Genomic DNA, 13,322 nt, shown 5'->3' with positions numbered 1-13,322 from the left:
ATAGCAGACTGATAGGGGATTTGCCGGCTGCCTGGAAAAGGGCTCAGGTAGGCAGGAAAACAACAGACAGGTGGATAGATTAAAGGCGACTTTCTTAATTACCGGGCTACCTTGCCATGTGAGCAGAATGCTCCACTAGATAAACTGTCCCTCCTGTCTCCAAAGAGAAATAGTAGAAGTTAATTTAAGGAAAGCTAAAACCCTGCAGCATCTGAACAATTCAAAGAAATTTTACCTCCTGCTCCTCCGCGAAGCTGTTTTATACACTGCTGTAAAGTTGTTGCTTTTTCTGTTACAGCTGTTCTAAACAATAGCTTCATCTTGTGTTACAGTAGTGTCTTAGAGGCTTTCCTGGCGTGTAAGCGGACTTATTTCTTGTTTTGTGTTTCTCTGTGAATTAGTGTTTTGTAGGTGGTTCAGTCATTTGTTTACGGAGGAACCGAGTGGATGATGCGTAGATGTGGCTGAATACTTTTCATATCTGTGGGCTGTATTGTTCCATGTTTTTTCCACCAAAGCTCTGATTGCATAAAGTGCCTTGTAATATTATTCTTACCAGACACAGGCCATAAGTGGTACTCTGCACTAGTGTGTTGTAACCCATAGCAACTAATCAGATGTTTGCTGAACTGCAGCAGGAAAATAAGTTTATAATCTGGTTGCAATGGGCTATGACATTTGTCTACTTGTAGTGCAATTTTATTAAATAGGACATAATGTTTCCCCTCTACATAGAAGCTTAGATCTTCTGCACATTCATGTATAATAATCTTATCAGTAGCAATACTGTTTTTTGCTTTGTTTATTTTCTTTGTTTCATCTATAAGTTTTAAATAAACAAATCCCACTTACTGGACATCATTAAGTGAATGTGTTCTTTGGTGCAATGTGTTGCTGAATGTGGTTCCATCGTGTCCTATTGTGTTTTTGATATCACAATGTCTTCGATTCTAATAGGATACATGGATCTAAATCCACAGTTCCAACTAAATGTCATCTTATCACATTCCATGTGCAGGACCATAAAGCAGATTTTTCTTTGCTAGGGTCATAAGATACAGCTTCCCGTGTCTGTGAAATGCAGTCTGCTAGTTCTAATGTAGACACACAGGTTCTTGTATTCGGTGCTTTTCTGATTAATCTTGGACCTATTAACATTATATTGCAGTTGCTCACATATATTCCTCATAGGATTCCATAGCAGTATTCTCACTTCTAACAAAGAAGCAAGTTATCCTGTAGTAAAAAGCATAGTATACCTAAAATACAAGTTGATTTATATAATAGATGTTCTCGTATCATTCTCATAAATGTAATTTTTTAGGAGCTTAATTTATACCTCCACTGAAAACTTAAGGAGTATGACAGAAATTAAAAATCCTGTTTATACTTACCTTCAAGGGTTCTTCATCACATCTGCTCAAGCAGTCCTAGCACCCGGGTGGTTTGTTTGCATCTAGAATAGTATCACTTGTGACTGGCATTCAGTGTAACCAGGGCCGGATTAAGGGAATGGAGGCCCCTGGGCTAAGGGGCCCTCCATTCCCCGCGAGGCCCCCAATGTGAGCCGTCCGCCGCCCCCCACCCCCCGCGAGGACCCCCCCAAGCACTTACCTGTCAGTGCAGTCCTCCGTCCCGGCGCGCTGTAAGCTCCTTACTGAGGAGATCTCGCGAGAGTTCATGAACTCTCGCGAGATATCCTCAGTAAGCAGACTACAGCGCGCCGGGACGGAGGACTGCACTGACAGTACTCAGCAGCATCGATCGGGCCGGGGGCGCCCCCGCCCCCGACCGATCAATAATGCTGCTGAGGAGTTTTTAAGGGCCCCCTGAATGCCCGAGGCCCCTGGGCTATAGCCCAGTTAGACCTCGGGTTAATCCGGCCCTGAGTGTAACGTGGCCATGTGACACCACATTACACAGTCATACATACTGGACAAGATGCACGTCTGTGTCCCCCAGTGCTCTTAGCTGTGGTTACCACATGGTGAATGCTCCATAAATGAGCACCAAGCTAAAAATACATCTTGTGATTGTGGGGGGTGTATATTTTCCTTTACGCAGCTTACATCCTGTCCGTAATCCTATTGAAGAATGATGCAGTCAGCTTCTACTCACCCCGAAGTAGCATATAAACGTGCACTCGACTACATAACATGTAAATACAATACATATGAATGGCAATATTAGCTTATTTATGTAAGGTGACTTGTTTTTTTAGGGTAAGAGAGACCATTGCTGGCTATGATCTGTGGAACACTGCATGTTCTTGGTGAGCCCAAAGCTGTAGTTTGTACTTTGGGGGAGCGCTTACTATTGAGATCTATCATTTGAATACATTACAACTTGAAGCCACAGTTACAACTATTTTTTTATTTTTTTTGTTGCTATAGTGTAGAGAACTGTTAACTTTTAGAGGGAAATTAAATTAGGAGCGAGGTGCCACTGAACAACACCTTGATGTTCGGATGCGCACATTTCCGCCCATTATGACAAGGAATCTCTGCTCATTTTTCTACGCATCTCTATTGGACGCGAGGAATAATGAGCGGAGATTCCATTCTCAATATCGCGCCAATGTGTCCTTGGGCTGTTTCGGAGACACATCGTGCTGAATAGAATCTCCCTGTTTTCGTCACACAGAAGCTGAACTTTACATGTGGTGTGAAAAGCAACTAATTGTTGTAAATGGAAATCATTTCTATGAGTAATCCTAGCAGCTGTCACATGAGACTGACGGCATTTTGGACACGTGTTCCAACGCTGACCCTGTCACAAATATAAACTGAATTTTAGATGCCCTACTTTTTTCTAGCTGCAATAAATAGTCTATGAAAATTAGGCATTTGCTCTTCTGAAACTGCAAAAGCTCTAGCATGAAAAATGCACATGTGACATCACTCTTAGTGCTGCAGATTCTTTTTAAATGTTTCCTGTGTTATTGTTTGTTGTTTCTTTTTTGATTGTTTATGGGCAGTTCTGACTGATTTATTGGATCTACATTATGCACTCTACTCTGTTGCAACTGCCATGTTTGTTACATATTCTTTTACTAAAAACTTAATAAAAACCTTTTAAGTTAAAAAAAAATAATAATAATTTTATTTTTAGAGGCTAATGCAACGAAAACTGAATAATTACTGCTATTATTTATTTGTGTGGCTCAATTGTGCTTGCAGTGTCTGACAGTGAGAACAGGGTGTAAAACAGGGAAATACTTGGTAGACAAGTTCAAACAGAAAACCAAAGGCTAAGGAGGGCCCTGCCCATGAGCGCTTTCTTGAGTGGGAAAGGGCAGAGCTCAGACAACAGGCGCGAGTGTGGCCCTAGAGTGGAGATTAGGAGATGTTGCCTATAGCAACCAATCAGATTCTAGCTGTCATTTTGTAGAATGTACTAAATAAATGACAGCTAGAATCTGATTGGTTGCTATAGGCAACATCTCCACTTTTTCAAACCCGCAGTTTAGTAAACCAGGAGGTGGAGTGAAATCAGGTTTACAAATTATCTAATAATTTGTCAATAGCCTGTGTGTATTTTTTAAAAAAAATATAATGTATATCCAGTCTATTTAACCATATGTGTATGTGAATTCATCCAATTTGTTTTTTACTGTTTATTTCTATTTTGCAGGTAACAGCAAAAGCAAAACAGGCAAAGGATTTAGTTTCCCATGCTTCAGGTGTGTGTTTTTTAGGGTTTATGTTGGTAAAATGAATTGCATCAAAGTCTTGAATAAAAAAAAAAGGCATTAAAATCATTACCATATAATTCAGAAAATAAACGGATGGATAGTACACACATTAACTGTATTGCAGATTGTCATTATCCTTGCAGTGATACTGTCTTCCCCATCACAATTACCCCTTCTTTAAAAACTTTATTTTGCACCTGTTAAGGACATCTTATTTAGCTGTGGTTTATTCCATGGGACACTACCATGTTCATGCAGCTTACAGTAGATATTTTAAGTACAAATATCAGGTGAATTAACTCTCATTTATTAAGTCAGACAATCAAAAACTATTTGTAATGTCACTGTGTGGCTGCAGCACCTAGCCCTTAACACAGTGGTTCCCAAACTGTGTGCCTGGGGTGCCTCGGTCATCTCACAGGGGTGCCTCGGTCATCTCACAGGGGTGCCTCGGTCATCTCACAGGGGTGCCTCGGTCATCTCACAGGGGTGCCTCGGTCATCTCACAGGGGTGCCTCGGTCATCTCACAGGGGTGCCTCGGCCAGGGCCAGTGGTAAGCAAGGCGGGGGAATACTTGGTAATTATTTTGGCTTAGGGGTGCCTTGAAAAAATTATGGAGACTCTAAGGGTGCCTTGAGCTGAAAAAGTTTGGAATCCACTGCCTTAACCTCATGTGTCAAACGTCTATTTTCCTATCATCATCATCATCATCATTTATTTATATACCGCTAACAAATTATGTAGCACTTTACAATTGGGAACAATTGCAATAATAACAATAGTGGGTAATACAACCAGAGAGATAATAACTCCCTGCCTACAATAGAGATGCTCGGGCTCAGTTTTCTGAAAATCGAACCAACCCCAACTTAGGGGATCCGAGTAGGCTCGCGAGCCAGCTTGGTACTTTCGCGCGTCCTTGGATCTGAATCGAGGCAAAACATCATTGTTGTGTTGTCGGATCTCGCGGGTTTTGGATTCCGTAAGTACCTCCCTCCCCAGGAGATCCAGCCCCATTGTTCACACAGAAACGGGTAGCAGTGTTCTTGCCACTTGACAAAAATTGACTGGAAATTAATGTTATTGAGGTTAATAATAATGTAGGAACAGAAAAAGAGCCAAATTATGTGATTTTAGCAAAAAAAAATAGGAATTTAAAAAAAAAGGAACCAAAACACGCGAGGGCGGTTTTGCCAAAACCAAAAAACGAAGTTAATCCAGATCTATACCAACACACGGGGAACAGGAAACATCTATAGCCTGCAAGATTACTTTCCCTATAGACTGCAGTGTCCTCTTACCTCTTTATCTGGCTGTTATTACCCAGTCTTGGTTTATTGCTGTTTGTTCCCAATTGTAAACTGCTGCAGAGTCTGCTGGAGCTATATAAATAAGTGTTCATACATTTATTGTTAGATCACCACTAATTGCATATGTTATGTGGAACAAGACCAATCCTCTGGTGAGTTAAGGTGCCAGACTGCGCAGCAAGCACTTGGATCTGTATACAACTTGATGTGTGATCCGATAGGGCACAATTAGTGCTGTCGGACATGGTCACATACAAGGTCAGATCACAGCTGCTGTGCGGCCCTGTTTTTACCCCGGTCCTGATCAACATCTGATAGATTCCGGGATGTATCAATTGCTGCAGTTTAAAACTTTTGACCTATGAAATTGCAGTTTGTATGGGCACCTTTGAAATGAATTAAGACAATAACTAATCCATAGTATCACGAGGCCTTACACCCCAATATTTTAAGTGTGCAATTTTATGCTCTCGTTTCTTTCCTGCCTTCTGTTTGGTGCTGTTTAAGTGACTGCACCGCGATTGTACGAGGACATTAAGATGCGGAAAATGTCTTTAACCTTTCATGACCAGAGGGATTTTTTTCGACTTTTATGATTTTGATGTCCAGTTCTTTGCATTTTGTAGTGTCTGATTGTTTAGTAGTTTGGAGTTTTTATGAAAGGTATTTTGATTTATTTTATGGTCATTAAACCGTTGTATTGCAAAACTAGGTAAGTATATCCTTTCTCAGGATTCCACCATATTTAATGGGAGTTTATAAATGTCTCATAGTAGATACCTCTGACTGTTAATGTTTATAAATAACCACTTGGGACGACCTTGGTGAAAATTCACTGTCTCCCAACAGTCTCACATTGTTTAAATAATAACAGTGCTGGCCTTGTGTATGACACCTATTCATCTAATGAGCAGAAATAAAGGATTCTGCTAATCATGTAAGTTTATAAAACCCATCTGTTGGTTTATAGATATTAAAGATATTCTTATTCTTTTTAGGTACCATTAGATTTTCTGACTTAAAGTGTACTGCGAAGACGAGTGTGACTTTACCTGACAGCATAATCACTCAGCGGGAGGAGGATGAGCCCGATTATGAGGAACGCGACATCTCCGCTTGTCAGAACGAGGCCCCCACGGCAGCGGCACGAGCCCGCAAAAGGAAGAGTACAAAAACAATAGACACAGCCCTGTCGATAAAAGAAGAAGCGGAGGAAAAGATCAGGGGCAGGCGGCAGAGAGACTTTGATACAGAGCAGGAGACTGAAATACTTGGGGACAGTGAGGATGAGAGCAGGAAGAAAGAGCGAAGTCGCGGATTAGAAGAACTATGGACTCAGAACCAGCAGAAGCTTCTGGAATTGGCACTACAGCAATATCCAAAAGGAACGGCGGAACGCTGGGATAAAATAGCCAAATGTGTGCCTGGGAAATCTAAGGTGAATATAACATTACTGAACTTCTAGTAATATTGGCGTAAAAAAAATAATAATTTCTACTTGTTAATATGAAATCTCAGTATCCGTTTCCCCCATAAGGCAGTGATTAGGGTATCTTTCCACCTATAGTAGATATCGACCATAATGCGGTACTTTCATACTTTTTCATAACTTTTTACCACATTGTCTTATATCTACATAAACTCAAGGGGTGTATTTATTAATCTGCAGGTTTGAAAAGTGGAGATGTTGCCTATAGCAACCAATCAGATTCTAGCTGTCATTTTGTACAATGTACTAAATAAATCATAACTAGAATCTGATTGGTTGCTATAGGCAACATCTCCACTTTTTCAAACACACAGTTTAGTAAATATACCCCTAGAGCATGACACAGTTATTTACATGATTAAAACGGAGTCATTGCCAGGTCCTATAGCTTTATATATTTTTTTTCTTTGTTACATAGTGCTTTATAGTGCCTTGTATGTTTAGTAAATATTGTCTAAAATTAATATAAAATCTTGAAGTATTAATGCTTTATCTGACCCAGCTGCAGCAATAAGGGCCTTGTGTGGCTTTCAGCCCTGCACACAATGCTGCATAGTAAGTGTCCAAAATGTGGCAGTAGAATTAAATAGCGTGACCAGTGTAACCTCTCCATCTACAGAACTGTATCCATTAAACAGAATAGGTAATAATTAACATATGTCAACTGATCGATATCTGATGCCTTATTCTGTTTGGTAATAACACTTCTTACGTTGTGTTTTATAGATATTGATTACTCCAAGTCGTTCAGGTTTATACTGCACAGGGTTAGACCTAAACATTATTCATAATCCGCGTTCTCAACTCATGTGCAGGCAAAATGGCTCAACTATCCCAATTTTTATTTTTAACATCTGTAGAGAAAATGTTTTGGGTTAATGATACTGGTGGAAATGTCTGTGTGTTTGTAGATTAGTTACTCCCTAATAACTAATCTGAGATTCCTTTTTGCAGGAGAGTTCTTTTATTACTCATAGGCCACATTCAAGTTAAAACAAAACCTTTGGTGCCCACGAAGAGGCCACCCTGAAAGGGTTTACAGCAAAAGTCTTTTGATCTGGAGTACAATTGTATACTGCGTTCTACCTCCACTTCTGATTAAGGCTTATACAGTGCACTCCTAAAGAGGATTGTCCCTTTTCACCGGCGCCGTGCATGTTTGCTGTGTGTATGGAGGTTTGTTAGATTGACATACTCCTTTCTAATACTGCCCTCTATTTATTTCAGGGGGGGGGGGGACTCTTCTATAATAACTGTGGCCATGGTTACCAGCATGCACATCCAACACTAATGGCAGTCGGATGAGGTTAAAGGCCACAGCACACAAGCTCTAGCATCTGCTGGATCATTAAGGAGTGTGCAACTGTCCCGATTATAGACTACTTTTAAGAAGCAATTGAAAGTAACATCAATTGATAATTAAGATGACGGACATTTATTAAATAAATATAATGTCATAGACTATATAAAATATATTGAAAGATGTGTGTGCCTGTTATAGTTGAATCTGGAATAGAGTAATGAAGCTACTGTATAGTCTGATATCCTCCTCTCCTTAGTAGCACAGACTGTCACCTCTATTTCAAATCCCCTCATTTGCTGGAGATCTAAATTTCTAGATCACCTGGTGTTAATCATTCAGTATTCTTCCTTTGCTTCAATGCCTATTCTTACACAGTCAGGGTATAATAAACTCTATAACTACTTATTATCAGACTGTCAGTCTCATGTGTAGACCGTCCCATAGGGTCCTTTGTCTATAGAACATCAGACGGCTTCTATCCAATACGATCGCGCTGACTCAGGTGTATAGCCTTTAAAATGTTGTCTTGGTCGCATTTTTCTTAACATGTAAAAACCGCACACTGTAATTGAGGGTTTAGAATAATCTACTAGTAGGTTTTATAATTTGTTTTTGCCTAACCTGCCTATTAATTACATTTGTTTATCTGGTTCTTCCTTTGTGCTCCTCTCACGCTGTGCTGTTTCCTATTGTCACTTTTCCTTTATCTTCGTCTTTCTGCTCTGAGCTGTGAGCTTGTATCCGCTTATACTCCCAGCGGTGTGCTAGTAGTCAGTAGCCAGGACCGGTCACACAGCAGCTTTATTTATTTAATAGTTATCAATATTTAGTGTATAGGTGTATGCAGTGCTGTGCACATAATTCTTCAGGCACAATTCTCCTTACAGTCAAGGGCATAAGAACCATAGGTGCAGACCGTGCAGCTATTAAGGGGCTCACGGATGGAGGGGGGGGGGGGGGTGTGAGTAGACAGGTAACAGCATTTAGAGCCCTGTTACTGACTTGTGCTCTCTCCTTTCTGCACTATGCCTTTGCACGGGTGCAGACAAGACTGCTCACACCACAGCAGAGTTCTCCTGTTACTTGGTTACACACGTTTCAATCCAGTTGTTCAGATTTGTTCAATGGGGATGACTATATTGCACAGATCGCACCAATTGAGCTGAACAACTATATACTATATGTAATGCTATCCTTACCCACCAATAGAGGTTAACCTGATTTTATATTCCATCTGATCAAATTGAATTTTGCAACCACCTAAAAACAACAAATCAAATTGGTTACCCAGATCTGTTTGTGTGGGGCCAACCGCTCTGGACAGGGTAGTGGTTAGGCTTTAGAGTAGTGAGACTGGTTTGTATTCTGTCCTGTTCTCTCTGCATTGTCAGCAGATGCTTTGACCTTTTAGTGAACCGTTTAATTATTCGAGCAATGACAATTCTCAGTCAGCGCTGCATCGTTTTTCTGTCCTGTTTTCCATGTCTTTGATACCAGCAGACCCAGACTGTCTTTGTGAGAACTAAAACAGGTGACAGCGCTGCCCACAAGTGCTTATTAAGAATCACAGACACTGGAGGTTTTAAGAGGATGCCCCTCCAGTAGCAGGAGAATTAGTGGTGTCCACAGTACAGTAAACTAGATGGCTGCAGATAACAGTAAGACACATTGGTTACAAACAGATGCAGCTAAATAAACACTTCTGATATCACATGGGAGGGGAAATAAGCGCAACCTAACCAGTTACCACATATTAAACATTTAAGGCTGTTGGCAGAGAAATGGTTAAGTACAACCATTTCAAATCGTTGGTTTTTTTTACATATCATGATATATATTATCCAGTTCTCAACAAATCCTAAAATTTAATTTAGTTCAAAACATGGCTGCCAACGGCCCTGGAACGGCCGGGATAGGTCTTTCTCCCGCATCCTGCTTCACTGTCTTATGAGTGTGCGGGGCCTTGACACAATTTGCATTTAGTTGCATCATCACGCAGATCACATTGTCCCGCTCCCCTGGGCCGCCTCTGAAAAGGGAGGGGGCTCCAAAAAGTAGGCAAGTATGAGCCAAACTCAAGTAACACCACAGATTTTACTTTGTCATTATATATTCAACTGACAATAGGCTGAAGAGAAGAAGCCGTGTTTGCTAAAGTAAGTAGACCACAGGATTCAGACGCTTGTAGAACTACCTTTAGCTGCAATAATTTGAAGTGATCATTTTCTGCTTGCGTTTGTCACAAGTCGCAGCGGTGTCCATAGCCGCAGCTGTCTTTCCTCTGGGCCCGGTGTCCCGGTTTCCGGTCCGACCGTTGCCAAGACAAACGGTTGGATGCCGCGCTGTCAAACGCCGCGCCCCGGCGGTGAGATTAGCCAGGCGCGTGCGTGTTGGTGAATAATTTATTATCAGCCTCCTGTAGCTGATTAAGTTAGGCTGGGTTGCTTAGTTCCCATTGGCTGCTCTAGGTTTTTAAGGCAGGGAGGACTGGACCTCCCTGCCGGTTATAGCGTTTCCGGGCTTGTGCTGTTGTTGACCTGCTATTGGATTCCTGTCTGCCTGATTTTCCGTTGTGACCTTTGCTTGTACCCTGAACTTTGCCTTTTTTCCTGTGACCCTGACCTTTTGGCCTGTATGCTGGTCTTCGCTGTTTTGCTACGGACCTCTGACCTCTGCCTGCTACTGATCACCCGCTCCAGTCTGGGCTAGCGACTGCGGTTCCATTTGCCCCACGACCACCATTGATGAGCTTTTACTACTATGAGCTTAAGATCTGTGGGGGCATCTGAGTACCTGTGAGCATAAAAGGCTCTACGAGAAAGGCAGCTGCTAGAGGTGAAGTCCTCTACCCTAATCTGTTGTAAAAGTTCATCCTGGTGGTCGTGTGTCCTAACAGCGTTTCAGTCTCTTACATTTTATTTGAGGCATTCTTACAATGCTGTTTTAGTTACATAGATGTTTGTGGGCAGTTGTTTATGCACAGCTCTTGTAAGGTTCCACCACAACATTTAAGTGGCTAATGACTTGGCCATTTAAAAACCTTGATACTTTCCATTTCTTAGACATTCACTAGTAGATATGTTCATTGTCCTGTTGTATAGTCCAGTGTCAGTTAGTTGTCAGACAGATGCCCTCACACTTTCCTCAAGATTACTCATTACAAAGTGGACTCAATGATTGTAAGGTGTTAAAGGTCCTGTGGCTGCAAAACCGCCCCAAATCATCACCCCTCCACGACCATGCTTGACGGTTGGTAGGAAGCTCTTGTCATGATACAATGTGTTGACTTTTCACATTACATGACGTTGTGCACAAAGACCAAACCATTCCACTCTAAAAAGGCTTTCTCCTGGCTACCTTTCCATGAAAGACATACTTGGTCAGTCTTTCTGATTGTGGAGTCATGAACGGTGTAGCTTTTAGGGTTTTTGAGATTTCTCAGTCATCAGACAGCCTGATGATTGGATGAATGTGCTGGGATGCCCACTCCTAGTAAGGTTGGCAGCTGTAATTACTTTTTACACTATATAATGATGGATTACAACCAGTTTGATATGGCCTTATAACATTTCCAGACTGATGAGCAACGACAATAGTTTCTCTGCTATCATTGCAGATGTTTTCCTCCTTGGCATATGGATGATCATGATGGCTGCTTCTTGTATTAAGTAAACTTTGTTATGATATATTTGTCACAGGAGGTTAAATGTATTACATTTTAGGACTTTGTGAGGACTAGATGATGATTGTTTTTTAATATCTAAAATCACATGTACTCTTTTTTTTCATACAGGCTGTATGTGTTCGTGTAGCTTTTGCTTTATAGAATAGACATTATCATGTTTGAATAATGATTACTATATGCTGTAATGCTGTTGTTTTGTGTTTCCCCTGCAGGAAGACTGTATATGTAGGTATAAGATGCTAGTGGAACTGGTGCAGAAGCGGAGGCAGGCGAAAAGCTGAGGCCGACCGGCACGGGCAATGTGGAAGCGCAAGCAGTAACTTGGACCTCAGTATTCTCCAACAGTCACGTGCCTTAGAATTAATTACATGTATTAAAACAAAATTGCCATCTTCATGTGCTTAAGAATTAAAGAAAAATATTTTTATACCATAAATGTTTTTATCTTTTTCTTATGAACTCCATTCTGGTTTCTGATACAAACAGATTTTAAACGAATATTAACATATAGTGTTAATGTCTGTACTGTTTTACTGTGACTTTCACAAAATGAACACTTTTATTTGCACATACTTCAAGATAATGTGGAAGAGAAAACTACCTTAGCACTGAAAGAATATGATAAATTCACAGACTTCTCCTTGGTGTCGCAAAGATACGGACAGTAAGTTTTTCAAAGGCTGTTTTTACTGCTCTCCTCAAAGCTATTGTGTCAGGAACCAAAATTCCACAACTCATTTGCATAACATGCCACTGGCATTAGTGAGGACAGCAAGTAAAGAAAGGAGAACATGGGTTAAAAAAGTGCACTTTAAGTATTTCTGGAATAATTGGCTTAAATGTCCATATGAGGACTTTTACTTTTTTTTTTTCCCCTCTAACTTCAGTGATCACTTCAGTGATTTTAATGGGACAGACCTTTCTCTGGGACCACTGCTGTTACCAAAATTAAACTACCAATGTCCACTGTGCTTTCCTGTTGTCCAAGCATTGCTCCCTATAGGATACAATGAACCCACTGGAATGGTGGCTTCCAGTTGGATTGGTGGTGTATCCATGAAAAATGCTTTTAGTTCCCTTTAAATTACTATTTAGTGAGAAAATGATTATTTATGGGGGCATGTTAACTGTAAGTACACACATATAAACTGTCACTTATTTTTATGAATAGTTTTAGTTAAGTAACTTACCACATCTGCTTCACCAACTAGGGAATTTATGGTGTCATATGTGAGATATACATTAGCTAGGTTTATTATTTAGCATTATTCTTTATCCTATTGTGCATTTTTAAGTCTGTAGGTTTTTATATTGCCTCTGCATTCCTACAGCATTCCAGATTGTGTGCTGAGCTCTTAAGTAACACTACCCCATGTATTGTACATACACTGGAATGTCCTGTGAGCTTGCTTAGCTAGTGTTTCCAGCTCAAATAGAGCCCGCCACATAGAAATTAATTACACACTCCATTAATTAGCAAATATGTTACTAGTCTAGTTACTTTCAGACTGCTGGACTGTTGCATACGGGTTATTTGTAGTCAAAATATAGTGAAACCATTGAAAAGATTATAAACACTTACAAAGATGGAAGTTTTCCCTAGTATAACTTTAGATGATTTATGGTCATATGACAATTGGGTTCTCGTACAAAATCTCCTTTATATATATAGATACATAACTGTTAACTATCACCTCTGAGATGACAGAGAGGTTATTCACATTCTAGGGGAAAGGAAGACTGGAGAGACACAGAGCACTTCTCAGTGACAAATTAACATACTGAGTGTGCCTATTAGCCATCCCCCTTCTGGGCAAACTGGGGATGTTTTATTTTTAGT

General features: G+C 40.5%; 1 protein-coding gene across 1 annotated transcript in view; it reads left to right on the top strand.

Moving 5' to 3' along the window:
• Nucleotides 1-11,918, top strand: part of DNAJC1 (DnaJ heat shock protein family (Hsp40) member C1) — an 88,222-nt gene extending 76,304 nt beyond the window's left edge. Inside the window, exons 10-12 of the mRNA XM_075211941.1 lie at nucleotides 3,634-3,682; nucleotides 6,004-6,443; nucleotides 11,695-11,918. Coding sequence (XP_075068042.1) covers nucleotides 3,634-3,682; nucleotides 6,004-6,443; nucleotides 11,695-11,763 — 558 coding nt within the window. The 3' untranslated portion in view covers nucleotides 11,764-11,918. The remainder of the gene's footprint in view (nucleotides 1-3,633; nucleotides 3,683-6,003; nucleotides 6,444-11,694) is intronic.
• Nucleotides 11,919-13,322: the final 1,404 nt, after the last annotated feature.

This window comes from Mixophyes fleayi, chromosome 5 (assembly GCF_038048845.1).
Source record: "Mixophyes fleayi isolate aMixFle1 chromosome 5, aMixFle1.hap1, whole genome shotgun sequence".
NCBI classification, from domain to species: Eukaryota; Metazoa; Chordata; class Amphibia; order Anura; family Limnodynastidae; genus Mixophyes; species Mixophyes fleayi.
This window is presented reverse-complemented; position numbering and strand designations above follow the sequence as displayed.